Source organism: Haemaphysalis longicornis, unplaced genomic scaffold (assembly GCF_048455015.1).
Source record: "Haemaphysalis longicornis isolate Haplotype H1 unplaced genomic scaffold, Haemaphysalis longicornis Haplotype H1 scaffold_1, whole genome shotgun sequence".
Classification (NCBI taxonomy): Eukaryota; Metazoa; Arthropoda; class Arachnida; order Ixodida; family Ixodidae; genus Haemaphysalis; species Haemaphysalis longicornis.
In genome coordinates this window covers 75,689,462-75,708,455 of record NW_027526203.1, presented here as the reverse complement: position 1 = coordinate 75,708,455, position 18,994 = coordinate 75,689,462, and the positions used below count along the sequence as shown (strand labels likewise).

The window sequence follows — 18,994 nt, the reverse complement described above, 5'->3', positions numbered from 1 at the left end:
AAATTCAATTAAAAGTCAGATTCAAACCCGCACTGTTGTATACACAGCTGAACAAGAACTCTACAATCCTTGTATGTAATACAATGTGATGAAGCAGCCTGGTCTGTTTACCACACTTCCCCTGTCTCAAAATAATCATTGTGATAACTGCACGCTAGTTATCCAGTGATACGATCAAACAGAACCTTAGGCCGCACACCATTCACCCATTTATGTTTCTTGGAAGTGGCCCTGTTCTGGAGCTGCCGATCACACAAAAAGTCAGCGTGATATTACAAGGACTCGCCGAGAATGAGGATGGGGAGACACCACAGTTTCATCTGTTTTCTTTAATATTCAAAATATTTTGAACGCAGCGTTAAAATGGGTGCCATCGTCATTGAGATGGAGCGGTGTTTTCGAACGAACCAAACTTGGAATTTTGTCTTCCTGGCACTCCTTTAATATAGCTGTTCTCTGTTGAAGACCCTGCCTCTCCGAGCTGCCAGTTGTTCATTGCAGGTGGCCATTCCGTTATCCCCATCTCCCCCTTCGATCTCACCAGTGCCTGTATGAGGGTCTCCCCGGGAACATCGGCCACCGAAGCCACGTGGGTGGAGCAGTAGCCCATCACGGTGGGTGCAAACACCCGCACCGGGTTTTCGATGGGCACCCTAGCCTCGGAGCGGTTGGCGGCCACCTACAGGTGCAGCACCAGGGCGGCCAGGGTGTTCCGATTTGCCGGGGGGAGGTTTAACCCCGCCTGCCACAGGCGGCACGCCCGGTCCCCGCTCAGCTGGTCTGCTCCACAAGAGAGTCCCCTCCCATTCTCACCTTCCTTCCATTCCACATTTTTCCTCTAACAATCTTCGCCGACACAGTCATGACATTCCACTATATAAGGAAACAAATTCTAAGTCCAACAAAGTTCTTAATGTTCACACATGAGTATTGGAACTGATACAGAGCGATTAGGCTCTTGAGAGCAGTTGTTGTTGGCAGGTAACAAGCAGGGCCCAAGAGAAACTGAACGTCCCAATGTCCACCATTAGGTATTGCACAGCACTTCCATCTAGTGAAGATTAAAGGAGCCATGAAGACAAAATACAAGTTAAGTTTATTAGAAAGACTGCTTAGTCCCGATAACAATAATAACAATATCATTGCAATCTTCGAACAAATGACGGAGATATTAAAGAAAACGTTTGAAGCAGTCGCGACCCCCTAGCCAATTTCCCGCAACTTTTCTATGACGTCACGGAACCTTGTTTGTGTGATTGGCGGCCGCGTAACTGACCTGTCGCGACGACACATGACTGGACGTCTGTAATTGGGCCTCTAGTTCCATCTGACCGCATCACTTGGATGCTAACGTGCAGTTAACGCACCTAAAATTGTTTTATTGTTGGCCCTTATGACGTCATTCTTGCTCATAACACGTCACTGAGGCGCAAAATTTGAATGTTTTTAAATATTCCTTGCTTATTTTTCGTTAAAAAACATCTTTTGTGGCTCTAATGGAGCTGAGTGAGATACTGAATCCTAGTTCTTTCAAATTAAACAAAGTTGAATTTTCTCTTCATGGCTCCTTTAAGGCTCTAAACAACGGGGTCCAGAAGAAACACGTCGAGGCAGAAACTTCACAACTCACAACTAAACTTTAGTTGTGAACACTCTCGGCGAAACATACTGTTTAAAACATCACCAAGGCGTCACACCAACAACGTGTGCAACCAAACACGTGTCCATCTACGAACTCGATGTCCTTACTAACAAAGCACAAAGCAACAGAATGTGCACTGGGAAACTTGTTTCCCGCCCTATGAATGAAGTGCGCCTCTACAACCTCTGCCTTGCTTATCTCTGGCCCACTTAAAAAATGAGGCCGGTTTCAAGAACGGAGTTGAGTTTTTACATTGCAGAGTACACATTTTGCAGTGCTCAGCCATGTGGCCGTCAGAATTGTTCTTTACTGCCCAACAGTGCTCGCGCGCTCTGTCGGTGATACATCTGCCTGTTTGGCCAGTATAATATCTGCAAAACCTATGGGAATCTTATACAATATTCATATTGTACATTCTATGCTTAATTCATCGTGCTCCTTGGAGCAAGATTCAGCTTGTTTGCGTTATCATAGGGCAAACTTTGGCTAATTTGCAGGGCGTGCTGAAAACATCATTACCATAGTATTTTTGTGCACGTTTTTTGAGTTGATGAGAGATTCTTTGCCAATGCAGAATTTTTTTATATATTTTCTTTTCCACGTCACCTTCCCTCTGGTTTCGTTTAATTTTTTGCCGCAGTGCTTCGCAAACACCAGATACAACTGCAGAAGGGAATCGCGAATTCCTTAGCCAGCCAATATGCTAACTGAAAGCAGCTTGCAACAGGTGTGCGCACGACGTGTTTAGGGTTCATTTGATGGGCGTCATTGCCACACCCCTTTTTTATTAACTTCGAGTGAGAGCTACGAAAGGAAATCTGCTGCTTATTGGCGCATGGCCTTTATTGCCACCACACGTGTGTTCTCAAATGTCAGCCTCAGAACAAGGAACCCTTGATTTTTATCGCTTGGCAGCTCCCACGTAAACTTAACCGCTGCCCTACCGACCCCACGGTCGGGAGGGTAGCGAAAATTCAGGCCCTCCATTAATTCGGCCCTTCAGGGGTCAGGGTAATTCATGCCAACCCGTCGCAAGGTCCTTAGGACAGCCTCCATATGGCAGATGTTCCTAAAACGTGCAAGAGCATTAGCACCACCATCTAGGCGTGTGGTAGTATTCAAAACCTTCAAATATCAAAGTGAACGACACAACACCCAATTCAGTTTGGAATTTGCTAGCGCTATTAGAAATAGAAACGCGAAGACAGCTATTTGTTTCAGCGAACTCAGGTCATGAAATTATGTCTCGTTGAAAACAATGAATGGCCCAAAGCATAAGCAAAATGTACTCTGTTCACCGAGTTGACCTCTGTAGTTATAACTCTGCAGAACTCTGGGGGGGGGGGGGGGGGGGGGTTGTGGTTTGCGACGGGAAAATGAAAGGAAATTCACTGGGGATATTTTGAGCTCGGCAGGGAGCTCACCTGCATACAACCCAGTGCAGGGGAAGGGAAGTAGAGGGGGAGTGATAGGATAAAGTAGAAAGAGAGAGAGAGGGAGAGAAAGGTATAAAGAGAGCTGTCAGTCCTAGAACGCTGTCATCCGGGCACACCAGTCAATCACTGCACTCCGTGCTACAGCCGCTGCGTGAGGCCGGTCGTCTCCAGGAAGTGGAGCAGATAAGTGAACACTTCCCGTTGGGTTGCCGCAGGTCTGGATGCACCGCACTTTGACGACCTATGATCGAGGAGGAGCCTACAAACGTGCACTGGCTTCCTCCTTCCCTAGCAGTAACGGGGCCTTTCCGCGACGCACCGGTGACGTGTGCGTCGCAAGGCAGGTTCTTTTAAGGCGGTCGCCTTTTTTACTTTTGATACTGGGTCAACTCAACCCTCCTGGTTCTTGTATCGCCTCCTGAGTCGTGATACCGTGGCGGCTTTCAAGCAGCTCCATTAACACACTCCTGATAAGACACCCTAGCGCTGCAATGGCATGATTTCAAGCCGAAAAATGTACAATGTTGGTCTTGTATTTTACCATTACATTCTTTTTTAAAGGCGCAAACTTTAAATCTTCATCTTGGTTGCGCGTGTGTTTTGGGGTATTTAAAATCGGTGGTACGAAAAAGTTGCTCATGTACTAGTCAACTCACCAGTCGCCTTAGCGAACACGTCCATGAGGGACTTGGTGATGAGCGTCTCAGTGAGTGAACTCAGGAATTCCTTGAGGACACTGCACGCAACGTGGATGCCCACCTGGGAATGTAAGTACAAAGTGCACTGAAATTCAGGCAGTGTCACTCACCCACCAATAAAACAGCAGATATCCCGGCAAGGGAAACGCTGAGGAATAAGCCACGTTATGATGAGGCATGCATGCCACCACTCACCAAGTTCGGGATACCGTTGCCTCGCTGGAACTGCGCCCTCAAGTCCTGCACCTCCTTTTCTCCAGCAGGCACCCTGGAAAAGCCAAGCAGTGGCGACGCCTTAGCCACCCTTAGCCTGTTATAACAAACGGTTATAACAAAGCCCCCAAAACAGGAAGCCATCTTTGATGTAGCAATACTTCATTAAAAGGGGAAAAAAACTCAAATATAGTTGGTTGATTGATTGTAAGGTTTCACGCACCAACGCAACGCAGGCGATGAGGCGTGCCGTAGTGGTGACCACGTGGGAATCTTTAACGTGCGCCGCAATCTCGTACAAACGGGCCTTTTTGCTTTTCGCCTCCAGAACAGTGGCCGCTGCCGCCGGGAATCGAACCCGCATCCTCGTGATCACCAGCAGAACGCCTTAGCCACTGAGCCACCGCGGAGGGTTTTCTTTTTATAGTGCTTTCGTTTTAATGAGGATTCACTTTACAAACAGATATAGTAGGCGCAAAAGAATTCACAAGGTCGACACTGAAGTGGTTTAGACGACATTGCAAAGAACACAAACAACCCCTTAGGTGGCCGGGCAGTGCAAAGAAATTATGGGTGCAAGGCACCCAAGAGGCGTTTTTATTGGGAGCCGCCAAGTTTGCCTTTAACAATATCATACGATGACAGCTACACATTAATGGCAGCCAGGGCTAACATTCAGCCTTTACACATCAGTAGGCGAGCTTCAACTCGCTCACACAGATGGTTTGGTTAGTGGGTGCACTACATATAAGCCAGAAGAATCGGGCAAAAAAATTTCTTCATGGCAAAAATATCGGATGTGCGCATTTTCTTGCACTGCAAACACCTGGACGTCATAACAGCAGTTACAGAACCTCTAACCTGACAATGAAGTTTCTACTGCACCGCCGTGGTGGCTCAGTGGCTAAGGCATTGCGCTGCCGAGCACGAGGTCGCGGGTTCGGTTCCCGGCCGCGGCGGCCGCTTTTCTGATGGAGGCGAAAAGCAAAAACGCCCGTGTGTACGAGATTTCGGCGCACGATGAAGATCCCCAGGTGGTCAAAATTAATCCGGAGCCCTCCCCTACGGCGCGCCTCATCGCCTGCGTTGCGTCGGCGCGTTAAACCCTACAATCAATCAAGTTTCTACTGCGAAGCAGTACTTAGTCTGCCCCCACCCCTGCCACATTTTAAAGCAAAGCTTTCTACCTCTACCCCCCAAAGGTTCTTTCGCGACCGTTGGCGTCAACAGAAAACTCCCGCGAATAAATAAAAGAATTAACTGGCACCGCCAGAAATCGAACCTGGAACTAATAGCGTAACAAAGCGAGAGCCCGTTGTCTTACCGATTTAGCTACGAGACCACAAGAAGTCGGGGAAGACAGGTGCTGGACTCACCAAGCACATCTACGGGGTTACCCCATGCGTTCTCGCTGAATGCCACGTGATAGCGTCACGCGGAGCCATGGGCCGCTGTGCCCTCCGTTCACGGCACGTCTAACGGCCCTGTGCGCGCCTTGCGCGTGTGATAAGAGCTACAAAATGTCAAGGAAGCTCAAACAAACGCATGGCGTCTCACTAATAGTACGCCAATGTGCTAAAGCCTGTGGCCTCCAGTGTTCACGTAAAAAATCACAGCTCCTTGTCGACCGCCCTGACGCCAAACGACACATCAAGGAACAAGTTCAGACACTTCCTGATGGCCAGGCCATCACTCCAAGCCCCAGCATACAGATCCTGGGCCTAAATCTTCAGGCCAACACCAAGAGTGACGTACCGTTGCAGCGCCTCAAACACAGCATCAATCAAATCATACACATGATCAGGTGAGTTGCCACCAAGAAGCGAGCCCTCAAGGAATCCGATACCTTTCGATAAATTCAAGCTTTGTCCTTTTGAGAATCACTTACATCAACCCCTGTCTTCTTCTCTGCAAGGAGGACATAAAGATGCTTTATATAATGATTATAAAGGCGATTGAGCAGGCGATTACTGATCCCCTGAGTGCGTCCACAGAGAGGCTGCTTGCACGGGGCTCCACAACACGGTGGACGAGCTGATCCAGGGCCACCTTCCTAACGAGAAGCTCCGCATCCTTTTTTTTTTTTTTTTTGTGGGGTTTAACGCGCCGACGCAACGCAGGCGATGAGGCGCGCCGTAGTGGAGGGCTCCGGATTAATTTTGACCACCTGGGGATCTTTATCGTGCGGCGAAATCTCGTACACACGGGCGTTTTTGCTTTTCGCCTCCATCAGAAAAGCGGCCGCCGCGGCCGGGAATCGAACCCGCGACCTCGTGCTCAGCAGCGCAACGCCTTAGCCACTGAGCCACCGCGGCGGGTAGCTCCGCATCCTTCACCGCATCATTCTCCAGATTGGCTGGGTAGCACAGAATGTCACTCCGCTTGATGTACTACCACACTCTTGGCGACAAGAACTAAAGATGATCCGTTTGCTTAGAAATATGAACCCCTCACATGACGAGGGTCGCTGACAAGCACGGGCTCAAGCGCTCAACACCACCCTCTGTAGGGATCGTGCAGTTATCTACACTCACGCCTCCTAACAAAGAGGGCAGTAGTACGACGCCATCATCGTGGTTACCTCCAGAACCAACCTCCTTGCGTGTGGCTCACTCGAGACCCAAGACATGATGGCAGCAGAAGAGGCAGCCATCGCCTTGGCTCTCACTCCTCCAGGGGTTCGGAAGGTAGTAACTGATTCCCAACAAGCCTACCGGAATTACCAGTCGGGTTGGGTGTCCCGACGTGCACTCCGTGTGCTAAAAACCACTCCCTAAACGGTTCCATTCAGCTCATCTGGACACCCGCTCACGCTTCCATGGAGGGCAACGAATACGCCCACCAAGAATACGCCCACCAAGTACCCTACGGCACATACAATCCGGCGCCTTCCCACACCCGAAGCGTCTTCACTTAATTCACCCGAATCGCTACGACGCTGAATGTAAATATTGCTAAGACGTAGGAACACTCCGCAACATAATAGGGGTGCGCGACTTAGCCCTGAGCACACTCTGCTCTTTCCGTCAACTACCCAACAAGAGAAATGGGGGATGCTGCTGTCCGGCCCGTCTCCCTACGCAGATTGAGTTGGTGGACAGAGCACAGGCGGCGCGGACTGCATATGGGCTCCAGTGAAGAGCCACTCCCCTGGGCCGCACTCTGGGCCGTTCAAAAATCCTTATAGAAGTACTTTATGCTCCTCCTCCTCCTACTTTTTCTCCTTCCCCGCCGTATCGTCCGCCGATCTCGGCGCCTCCGTGCGCGGCGGCAGAGTGGGGAAGTGTGGTCGTTTAACACCGCGTTTGAGCTTCTCGTAATTGTATAAAAAAAATGTTTCCACTCATGTGCCGCACCAATACAACTCAATCAACCACCGTTCATGCATTATCATTGATCTAACCTTATCACGAATATCTCTTTGAAGTAATAAAGGGTGTGGTTAAGTGCATTTTACTTCCCTCTGGTTTCACTATTTGTAGAGCCACGCAACTGAATTTTAGGTACGTCGCATGGGTAATCGTTGTGGGTGCCGTTTACAGCTTTGCTTTCCAACCAAATTCGCAGGGTGGATTGGCGCAATTTTTTTCATTCCGGTAAAGCCCATTTACTCTGTGCCGGTGCGGCAATTCCCCCTCGCCTCCGCTGACACCAATTTCACTGCTACTTTTCCCCTCACATCTGCCAATGGTTCCCTGGCAATTTCGCCGTCGGCTGCTTACAGTGATAGTGCCGTTGTCAGATGATTACGAAAAATAAACAGTAACGCGGATTGGTGTACAAAATGCTCCCCAACGCAAAATTTATGCGCAGCGCGAGGTGCAGTCTTCTCGGTCACGGCATATATGCTGGATCGCGTGTCAACAAACGCACGGTGGCACGAGCTATGCTCTGCTGTTATCTCGCAGCGCGTCGGCACCACCCGCCAGTGCATTGTTGCAAATAGTGCTTGAACCTCCCGCGCCAACATAACGCTGTTCGGATTAGCGGCGCTCGGAACAGCTGCTGGGGAAAGTGTCAGGCTGAAGGCGCTCTTTGGTAGCGACCGTGGTAGCGACGCATAAAGCAAGTGCCAGAGGGAGGCAGAGAAATGACGCCGTAGCCGCGTGAAGCCTTTCTCCTCATCCTTCGCCAAACGCTCCCCTCAGTTATCTTTCTGCCGTCGCTGCTGGGTTCGCTCACTCGGTTACGCGGACAGACGCCACCCCGCGAAACCCATGCAGCGGCTGCCAAAGGGTTGAGCCTTAAAACGACCGAAACTTGCCGCCGCCGCTGAACATACAGCCGCTGTTTCTGATCACATTCTACCTCGCCCAGTCAGTAGCTGCGAATCCCTCCCGGTTGAAGAACACCTTGTCCAGTTGGTGCGCTGGCGTGGGCTTATAACTCTTCTTCAGGTTGGAAGGCCTTCCAAGCGACGTTTTCGCGGGTGTCTTATACGCCTAAGTATACACCAAAACCGGTGGCTGGTTTATGCGTGCACGGGTTGGGGGTGGAAGGAGGGGGCGAGCACGCACAGCTACGCTTCATGCTGCTACCCATGAAATGCTGGTTGTGCTCGTGGGAGATATAAACGTCGAAATGAAATTGCCCAATGCGCTTTGTCGGCTATCCAAATGAAGGGGATCGGGTCTGGGTTTATTTGTTACACAGACAGTAATATCCATACGAAGGGAAAGGGAAACGTACAGCCACATGTTTTCACGCGAGAATAGAGCTCAGGGGCTTCCATGTTATAAATCGTTATTCGACGGATGCATGCCGTTTGTTCGGAGGAAGAGCTGGAATTTAAGAACCGTCGCCCCGAACAAAAGTGCGAATGGGCGCGAAAACGATGGAAAGCTGCTGCCGCCATTGCGCCCTGAAGTTCCAGCTCGTCGAGTAGCGGCGAATCCCTCCCGGATAAACAGGGACATGCCCGCTTGGAACGCTGGCGTGAGCCATTATCACCTGTTTAGACTAAGAGCTTTCAGAGGGACATTTTCGACCACGCCTATCACCCCTCAGCACGCGCACGTGACCGATTGTCGGTTTAATCATGCACAGGTTTTACCGGAGAATAGTGGGAGGGGAGAGGGTGCGTGCACGCGCAGCTATACGTTTCATGCCCGTATGGATGGATTACATGTTCATCGTGATGGCGTGAGGTTTAAATGCGGACGTTAATGGAATGGCCCAATGCGATCTCTCCGGTGTCCTGAATGATAGCGGGGATCGGGTTGGTGTGTTAAAGAAACATTAAGATGCTTATGACGCGGGAGGTACACAGGTATCTCCTCGTTTGGCAGCGAGAACAAAGCTTGGATCCTTAGAGAAGGAGGAGGAAGAAGAGCAAAACTTTATTAACTGTGAAGTCGAGCGGATTCGTAGGCATGGTCCTCAGTCCAGGACTCTGTTGGTGCGGCCTGCCGTCTTCGCCCTTTCAGCAAGCCAAAGCTTCTTACTCAGGTCTGAGGTGGGAAGCTCACTCTACCACTGCTCGTGAGTTGCAATGAAGATTATATCAAGGTCTAGGCTTGACTATCATGTCCAAAGCATACAGTAGACCGTAGCTGGGCTACCGCAGTGCTTTCACAGGGGGTAGTATACTGTGGGGCGGATGGTGCGTAGACGCGTGGGGTGTGGAAATGTATTAGTGCCAAGCCGTCGAAGGGCGACTTCTTGTTAGCTGGTCGGCCGGCGGCGGGAAGGTGCCTCGTTTAAGCATGTAGTGTTGGGTGATGTATGTGATGAGTGACTGGTCCTCTCATCATCTTCTTGCGGTGCCCGGTGCGCAAGTTCTCGGGAGTGAGCGTGCGCTTCTTGATTGCCGCGAAGAGACATGCGGGTAGGTGTCCAGGTAATCTTGACTTCTCTTGGGGAGGTTTTGGTTTTTAATTCATGCGGATACCTTGGGACTTCTTCCACCCGTGTACGTTCGACACGCCGCTTGCGAGTTCGTAATGATGGTCGTGGCTTCGGTCTGCGTTATGGCCTGTGCGAGTGCCACTTCTGCTTGGAGGATGGTGGACTTGCGAAGGGTGACATTTGTAATGAGAGCAGTGGGGGTGGCGACGACCGCTGTTTTGGTGTTTGCGCGGTAAGTCCACCTCGTCCGTGAAGACTGTCGTACTGGAGTCGCCGTTCTCCTGCCTTCGTGGTGCTAGAGGCTCATATATCTTGGCAGTGCGGGAACTGTTAGCTTCGATATTAGTTTCCGGGGTATGTCCACCGCAGTATGTTTCCGTTGGAGACACGTACCCTAAGTTCGTGAGTACTTGGCGTCTTGTTGGCATAGCACTTAGTCGCGCTTCTTCGTCGCTCAGGTGCGCCTCCATGAGTTCGTCTAGGATGTTATGTAATCCCAAAACCATCAGGCGAGCGGTAGAAGTGCTAGTCCGAAATGCGAGAGCTTGTTTGTAGGCTGTTACGAATCGGCCCACCGCCATACTTTCCCGCATCACTCCTCAGCTGTGCGGCGAAGCCACTGCGTGCGCCTTTGAAAACAGGCACCATCGTGTCGGTGAATCATACTTTCACGTCTCAACAATCCCGGGTCAGACGCTTCGCTTTCGGCGCATCTTAAAACTTTGGCGGCTGCCGGCGAGGCTCGTCTCAACGCTCTTCAAGGACACAGAGGCCCCGCGATCGCAGCGGAGTCCTCCTCTCTCCCCTCTCCCGGACTCAACGTGCGCCAATGCTACCGACGGCTCACGAACTCTGGAAAGAGAGTTGTGTGTGTCTGTGACGTTCGTGGCGTGTTGCCGCTTGTTGGCGTTTTTACCGTTACCGCTTTTGGGTATAAATAGAAGCCCCGCAAGCGCTATAACCCATTCCTGTTAGAGCAGCGAATCCATGCTGTCACTCTGCTCGAGTCCTGTACTGTTACCTCGCCCGTCGGGCCATTGTTCTTTTGCTTCGGCTCACCTCTCGCTATGAAGTAAACAGTTACGTTAGCCTACGGCTTCTGGACTTCTTCACGGCTGCAACAGCGGCTGGCCGCTCGCTTCACCCCGCTACCACACGTATGCCGGAGGCTAGGCGCTCGGATCGGTTGCCCCCACTCGGTCGCATCAACTGGTGTCAGCGCTGGGATGACACGGTTGCAACAAGGCCTTGCGTGTGATAGTGTCAATCTTCAAGCGTTGTGTTGCCAAGAAGATGGCGTACATTATTCTAGAAATTATGAATGCCATGTTTTTAGCTGGCAGTGCGGCAGAGCATACTGACAATTTTGACGGGAGACGAGTCCAGTTTTTTTAGTAGTTGGGTGGCTTTGCAATCTGTCGGATTTATCATGCCGAGTATTTTGATGGTTGGGGCGGCATGGATCTTGGTCCCGTTCAACGTGATATGGACGTCTGCGGTTGTATCTCTGCGGTGTTTTTGCACCATGACAAGCTCGGATTTTTCTGGCCCGCAGGTAAGACTACACCCTTTGGTGTAGTCATTCACCCCGTGTACACCCGTTCGGAGGCTGTCCTGCATAGTTCCTGGTGACCCTCTGCTTACCCAGATATTGATCGTCGGCGTAAATGCCGTGCTTGATGTCCGAACTCTTTTGGCAGATTTATAAGTGTTATATTGAAAAGCATTAGAGATAGGACCTGACCTTACAGCGTACCCCTACTTTCGCATGTTAAGGGGCCAGATCATAGGTCCCCACGTTGACAGTTTGACGGTAGACAAATACTGCTTCGCCGTAAAAAAATAGTTGAGGTTTTTTTTTCGCACCAACCAAACTCCCTCAAGCCACGGTAATGGCAGCAGGTGCCACTTATATTGAGTGCAAGGCCTTGATACCAACGTCTGCAGAGCGCGGCTTATAGTAACAGCGGTAATAATATCGCCATAGCACCACTCACCAGTACAGTCCGTCGACGGAGAGGCCCCTGCAATGCACCTCGTGTATACAGCGCACCATCAGGGTAGGGCACCCTGGGGGAGGGGGCAAAGGGCGTAGTCAGCGATGGTGCCCCTGCGAGCGGCCCTTCCCGGCGTGGGGGTCTGAAACACGGGGTTCCAGGGAAGGGGAACCTGCCACAGGGAGAGTTCAAGGACATTCGAGGTTCTGCGCGTTCATTCTCCTCTGAGAAATGTCAATAAAACTGATGTTAGGCGAAAGATAGAAGTTTGAAATGAGAAGTCATTGAAAAATAAAAATGTCGCTGGTAAACACATTTCAATGACATTGCCTGGGTTCCGACAGGTCCGCTTGTTGAAACGATGGCTCTAGCGACTTCTTTTGTTCGTGTAATTCTCAGAATTGTGATGGCAGAAGGGATAACATTCTCAGCCTGCTACGACGTGCTCACGAATACTGGTTAAAGCAAAAAATCCGAGCGACAGACACTCGCTCATTCCGCACGTAGACCCATATATATATTGTGCGTATTAAAAATTCAGGAAATGTAAGCAATCTAAAGTTACAAGGTAACCTTTGTATTTAATAAACGCTTGCGTTGTTAGGAGTGAAACGCCTGTGAGCCCAAAAGACAAGCAGCAAACATTTATAGCAACAATTTGTAAAGGCGAAATGGGTCATGGAAAGTTTTGTTGTTAACACAACGATTTTGTTCTGTTCTGATATGTACTATGCAAAAACATGTTTGCTTAGGAACAATTGCGGATAATATAAACAAATTCTCCGAGTACCATCAAGTTCGTTAAGCGGAGTTTACTTGTAAACATTGCTAAGTGTGAAGCTAGCTGGTATAGTATCCAAAGAGAATTTTTTTCAACCATCCTAACATGTCACTCAAAATAGCTTTTGCATGCCTGAAATCACAGCAGCTGCGCAGATAAGCAAAACGAATGGGCGTCCACACGGCCTGTTTGATTTATTGCGGCTATTATGCCCATACCTGAGGAACGAACACTGTGTTTGCAAAGCTTGAAAAGCAGAAAAGACAATGGCAACCCTTTTGCGATTGGGGAACGTGTAAAGAAGTACGCCTCCATCTTGAATCAGAACAGCGGCCGCCGCGGCCGGCAATTGAAGCCCTGTCCTTTGGCTTAGCAGCACATCGCTTGAGCCACTGAGCCACCGCCTGGGGTCCCCAAATTTGAAGAAAATCGAGAGCGAGTTTTTATGGATTTTGTGTGCTACGCATTTTTAGAAAAATGGATATATATATTTTTTAGACAACCGAGATTTCCAGATATGTTTAGAAATATGTGGCCAAAAATGTATACTTTTCACTTACCAGTTGGTCACTACTACAGATACGGTGATAGGGTGCGTCAAAGTGAACGACAATCCAGCGGCTGATCCCGTTACACGACTTTTTTCTAAATTTTTTGTTTACGACAGAACGCAATGTTCGTTTTTAATGTGTCATTTTGGCGTCAGTTTTGTCTTAAAACAAATATTTCTCTGAACAATTACACCTTGCCCTGCGCAAAGCAACAACTTTGGCACAAACCTGCGGCCGCCTGAAACCGCGCGTCATTCGCGCCACCTTTGCGATTCTTTTTTTTTTCTTGCGAAGTACAGATGCTAGAGGAAATCGGCTTCTACTTTCGGGCTATTTCCTGCGTTGCGCACAACTCATAAAAATCTGACCGCCAGCGCAAAATTCGCGTGTGTATACTCATGTTCGATCTCTCGTGGAATTTTTGAGGAGCAGATGTCTCTGCCACCTGGTTCTAAGCATCGAAAAAATATAAAATAACAAAATGCACATTAGAGCTCCATATTTTGATACACGGCGGCTTATGTTGCTCCTCAAATATGTCTTCCGTAATATGCATTTGTGCTTAGAGGTGAACTGGTCTTTCAAAAGACCGGTGTAGGGGCATGCTATCTGTAAGCTGGCTTTTCCACATTGTGTTGCACAGCCAAGCATGGCCATTAACCCAGAGCAGAGAGTAGGATTACAGGAAACGGCTTTAACTCTGGTGTAATCGAAAGCATCCCGAAACAAACTATGCGAAAATTATCCTCCAGGACGAATCTATCATTACGCCGAGTTTCATTGACTTGTCACAGTTAGCTCGCAGTGAAATTGTAAACGCAACGTAATTACTGCCTGATGTCAATACATGGCCATTTACAGAGGGAGTATTTTACAGAAAACGGCTGTAACAGTTTTAACTGAGCTATCCGAAATCAAATTATGAGAAGTAGCCACTAAGTATACATTCCGAACTGCAGCTTCTCTGGTCATTCTTCTTGACAGAGTGGAAGGGCACTGTATTTCTTAAGAAGATAAGCTTTCTTGTAATACCCAAACGCGAAAGAGTAACACTATTTCTCAATTCTGAATATATACGTTTCCTTTCTCTCATTGGAAATTTGCCATGATTTCAGGAATTATTAAAACTAGATCTAAAAACAACTATACGCTATTGTAAAGTAATAATTAAAACCCATCAGTGAGTCAGCCTCTTTCAGTTTATGCATTACAATACCTAGGAGATCTCTATAAACGTATTGATGGGAGAGAATCTTACATGGCCGTTTGCAGCCATGAGACAAAAATCGCACGGCGAACTATTACGGGCTGAAGGGTATTAGGAAAGAATTTCGAAGTAATGAATTGTAAGCTACCCTTGCCACTAAAATGTAGAATGACTGCGGTACAAACCATGTACACTTTCATTCATAATTTACCGGGGAACAGTTTGTGCCTGTCTAAACCCTGTTAAGAAAAACCTACATCAGCTGGTTTAGCCCAGGAAAGAAGCTTGATGGGAGCAACGCTGAGGGATAAGAAACAAGTTGATTAATGAGGGAACAAAGTCGCCTAAAACACATTCTGTACACGAAATGCCTCATGATGAGGAGGGCAGCCAACCGAGGTGTCAGCCGAGTGAGAGGAAGACTACCGTCGGACTGTGTGAGAACTACAGGGGATGACAGGAAACACGGAAAACTGGAATTCTGCGTTCGAGCTGCATTAGCATGGCAGTGGATATCAATAACACCGTACCTGATGATGTTTTTCCTGTTATAAATACCAAAATCATTTAAACCGTGCTGTGCAATTAACCCGCAGGTGCGAGGCAAGCATGGCCGCCATCTTGGATGACTGCTCTGTGCGGTGCCCAGCTCAATGCCGTAGACGAGTCCTGTTTGGCAGAGCTCCTCGTCATTCGAAGAAGTGGACTCATGGGCGGGAGGCATCTGCCCTGTGGGTTTAGCTTCATCCCAGCTTTTAGACGAATGGATCTGCTGGCAGTTGTGATGAACAATCAAAAGTGGTAGAGCAACGGTACTTTATTGTTTGTGCATTCACTGTACTGCCTAATAATGATGCCAACGTCCGATCATCGAACTGCTTGTGTGCTTTGTGTTTGTATTCAGGAGCACACGTTGCGTTTCAGGGGCGTTAATTGAGGGGCGTGTTGAAGGGGAGAGAGAGGGCCGGCACTTACAGCTCCTTGTGCGTCTCCCTGCCGGCTCTTAACACGAGCAACTGCGTAGCAGCAGCAGAAAACCCTTAACCGAAATCGGCATTACCCCGCCTCATTACCACTCCCAATGCCGCACACGAGGGGTGTCACGAAACGCTCCTTTACAGCTGCACCTCTGCGCTCACAGTTTCAAAACGCCTGATGTGACACATCCTGCGAACCTCCCAATTCCTCACAAAAGAATTGAGCGCATACATGACCCTGTTTTTTGTGTAATGCCGTTCACAAGCGCAGACCTCTAGAGGCGTAATAAATGTGAGGTCGGGTTAGAAAATCAGGACGCCTATTTTCATTACCCGTTGTAGATTTTGGGACGCGGACATGATTTGTTCTCGGACGCCGAGTTTCCGCTCAACGGCATGTTGACCAGTCGGCGGAGCAGCGATCCACGGCCCAAATTTTGCTGCAACCCCGAATAGGGGCTGGATTATTCGACAAATAATAAAGACTACATCGCCATTCCGCTCTGTGACGAACTACATCGCTCTTACGTTGAAAACGGGGGCAGCTTATTCTCGCTGCGACACGGTCACACCGTGTTCATTTTAGGTGTGCTTTCATTTAACGCGGGCTGGGCCCGCGGACAAAACTGTCCGTGGCGTGGCTTAAATTGTATGGGGCAGAGTACGGCCCTAGCGCTTCACTGATCCTCCTTATTTGTAATCAGCTGCCTTAAGACCGATTCAACCATAGCAATATTATAGAACACAATTTTGGCTCAAGGCGCATGCCATTTCATTCGTAGCTACGTTAGCGTTCGTCGGGGGGAACAGGTATGTGCGATATGTTTTTTGGTTGAGATAGCCAGCTGAACGGCTTAAGGTGGGCCTAGTTTTGGAGAACGATGCGTGCACATCAAGCGGTATGACAGCCATAATGGGTTACATGCAAGAAGAAGTAAACATAACTTGCAATATTTGTGTATTTGTAGACGATTCAATTTGAGTGAGACAAATTAATGTCGCTTGTTGGGGTGCACTCCAGTTGGCGGTGGTGGTGCAGTGGTAATACACTCCTTTTTTGTTGCAAAGGTCAGCGGTTGGATCCTCACAAGGTCAGGTTTTTGAATTTTATATTTATCTTTTTTGCGCCGACAGCGTGATATTTTCCTATAACCTTAGCATGTGCGTGTTCAAGGTACTGTTTAGCCAAAAGTGATTTCCGTAAGTAATGTCGGAGGTTTATTTCCACAACTTGCTCATGGACAGGATAGCACAACAAACTCAGTTTTTGCTGGATATGGCACCTGATGTGTTTCTATTTAGAATGCTTTATGTGTCAATGTTCAAGCGAGAATTTGTTTCCACGCATTTTGTTCCGTTCACGTCTGGTTGTATGAACCACGTTACCAAAAAACAGAGGTAGAGCAAAACCGAAACCCCAGCTTCAGTATTCCAGCTACACGATCGCCATCTCCACCATCTCCTTCACTTTCCTCTGGCCGGCGAGTTGCTGGAGTTGTACACTCTTGTCGACCGGTTTTGTTTTAGTCGGTATGAAGACAATGGATTATCGTTTCGCCGAATGTATGGCTCCTGTAATTTATGGTAAGTGACGAGTCAACTTTGCCTACTTGACTTTTGTATTTAACAGGGCAGAGCTGTTCCGATCCGTGTTAGAGGTTTGCGTTGCCGGTTAGCCCTAATATTTTATGGCAGCGACTGATTTTGAGGGTTACGTAGATCTTTGAGAGCGCCCTTCGACAGCGGATATTGCGTGCGGGAACAGCTACAGTAAAACTCTTCTATTTAGTCCGGATTCACCGCATATTCCGTGAGAAGCAGTCCGGCATTCGATTTTCCTATGTATTTATGGCTTCGGGGAATCCTCAGACTCCCGCGGACTATCCGCAGTGAATTCGAGTATGTAAATCGAAGAGCCCCAGTGTTGGTGCCGTTTTTTGGGCTTTGTGTTGAGCGAAACGGGATCATACTGCTACGTTGGCTGAACGGTTTCTCTTTCGTAACCGATCGCCAATACGCGCGGTCGACCAAATGAAGACCAATACGTTGCTGCAGGTTGAGTTCACAACAGTTACAGCGTCTTTTTTTCTAGATAGTTCTTTTTAAGGAATAGCGAAATTTGACTTCTTAGCTGCATGTTTCGGACCTAGAGTGGGGTGGTGCACTTTAGGTAGCTTGTAGCCGAGGCTGATAGCAGTCTACACTAGACTGCAGGGACTCGCATTTTTCAAAGCGATCATTCAGTAAACTACACTGGTACAAGCAAGGCTCTCTGCGTTCCGATTGAGGGTGTGATGGATGAAACTAGAGTCACACTAGCACGCCCCGCACGTGCAGGGAATGTTTAAGAGTTGCGGTCTTTTGATGATTGCATAAATGTTTGTGCATGTGTATCAGTACCCCCAAAACCGTGCATTCAACCCGAATTTGCTACCACGTCGAAACTACATGCGTATCGTGTGTCTAGTGCATACGCATAAGTAATGCTTGCCGCGCATGGGGAGCGTGTAAGCACTGCCACATTCACTACCGGCTCCGAATAATCCGCGGCCACGCGTGTAGCTCAGTTAAATTTTGCGTTGCGCTCTCCTTGTGTGAATGAGTGCACCCCGCACAAGAGCAAATGCTTAAAAAAAATGGTCTACTCTGACTGGTTATGGCTGAAGGTCTCTTGCTAGTAGCTTGTGGACAACATTGCACAGCAAAGAATACACTCTTTGTCAAAACATATCGCTTGATATAAACGAATATACTTCTAGAGAATATTCCGCTAGAGAATACATGGGAGAACAGCCCTTTCCAAATGTGGAATGGTTGTGTCACGCTGGAAGTTTCTTTTTTTCAGAAGAGGATAGCCTCTTTCTCGTCGCAATAATTTTCGTTGGTATGCGCAAGTGCAACATTTCTGAAAGCGGTAAGATAATTGCGCAGGCCTGAAAATAACAAAACAAAGTGTGCGCCCGTATTTCAGGTGCAATACGGTCCGCAACAGGAGAATGACAACTGCACATTCTACTATGTTATTACACACTGTCTTTGATGAAGGAGATTTCTTTGTCACTTAATCATAGTGACGGCGTGCTGACGCACATTGCGCCTGCTCATTCTATAAACATCGCCTCGATTATCTCCCTTTCCATTTCGGTTTTTGCTCGTTTTGAAAGCTCATCTTTTCCAGTAATAGCTCACACCCACCATGCTTGCAGTGGTCTGCTAGGTTCGCGCCCATGTTGCTACTGATTGCCAACTGGTGCTCTCTCGCACGTTCATTGAAGCAGCGTCCTGTTTGCCCAAAAACACCCGTTCACACTTCAAGGGGATGCTGTATATGACATTGCTGCGCACTTTGGCTTGTTAACTTCAGGCCTGCGCAATTATCTTTTAATGCTTTCACCAACGAAGCACTTGTTTGTACATACCAGCGATTGTCACTCCCTCTCCCCCCCCCCTACACTTGTTAGTTCAACTATACCTTCATTTTGTTATTTTTGTTGTTTGCAAGTCATGTATAAATACGCGTGGTTCTGTTTCAATAAACAGTTTCAAGTTAGCGCCTGTGTCTACATATCTTGTCTTCTCCGACGTCTGTTTAGCAAAACATTCTTTCAATTCAAGTATGAAGCAACTCGCCAATCAACAATTTTT

General features: G+C 48.5%; 1 protein-coding gene across 1 annotated transcript; it reads right to left on the bottom strand.

Annotated features, from left to right (window-relative positions):
* Positions 1 to 679: 679 nt before the first annotated feature.
* LOC144180232 (rac GTPase-activating protein 1-like) lies at positions 680 to 18,578 on the bottom strand. Its single transcript, XM_077708635.1, has 5 exons — positions 18,545 to 18,578; positions 11,834 to 11,906; positions 3,972 to 4,044; positions 3,735 to 3,837; positions 680 to 780 (listed from the first exon to the last, which is right to left on the bottom strand). The coding sequence occupies exons 1-5, from the start codon at positions 18,576 to 18,578 to the stop codon at positions 680 to 682; spliced, it is 384 nt and encodes a 127-aa protein (XP_077564761.1).
* Positions 18,579 to 18,994: the final 416 nt, after the last annotated feature.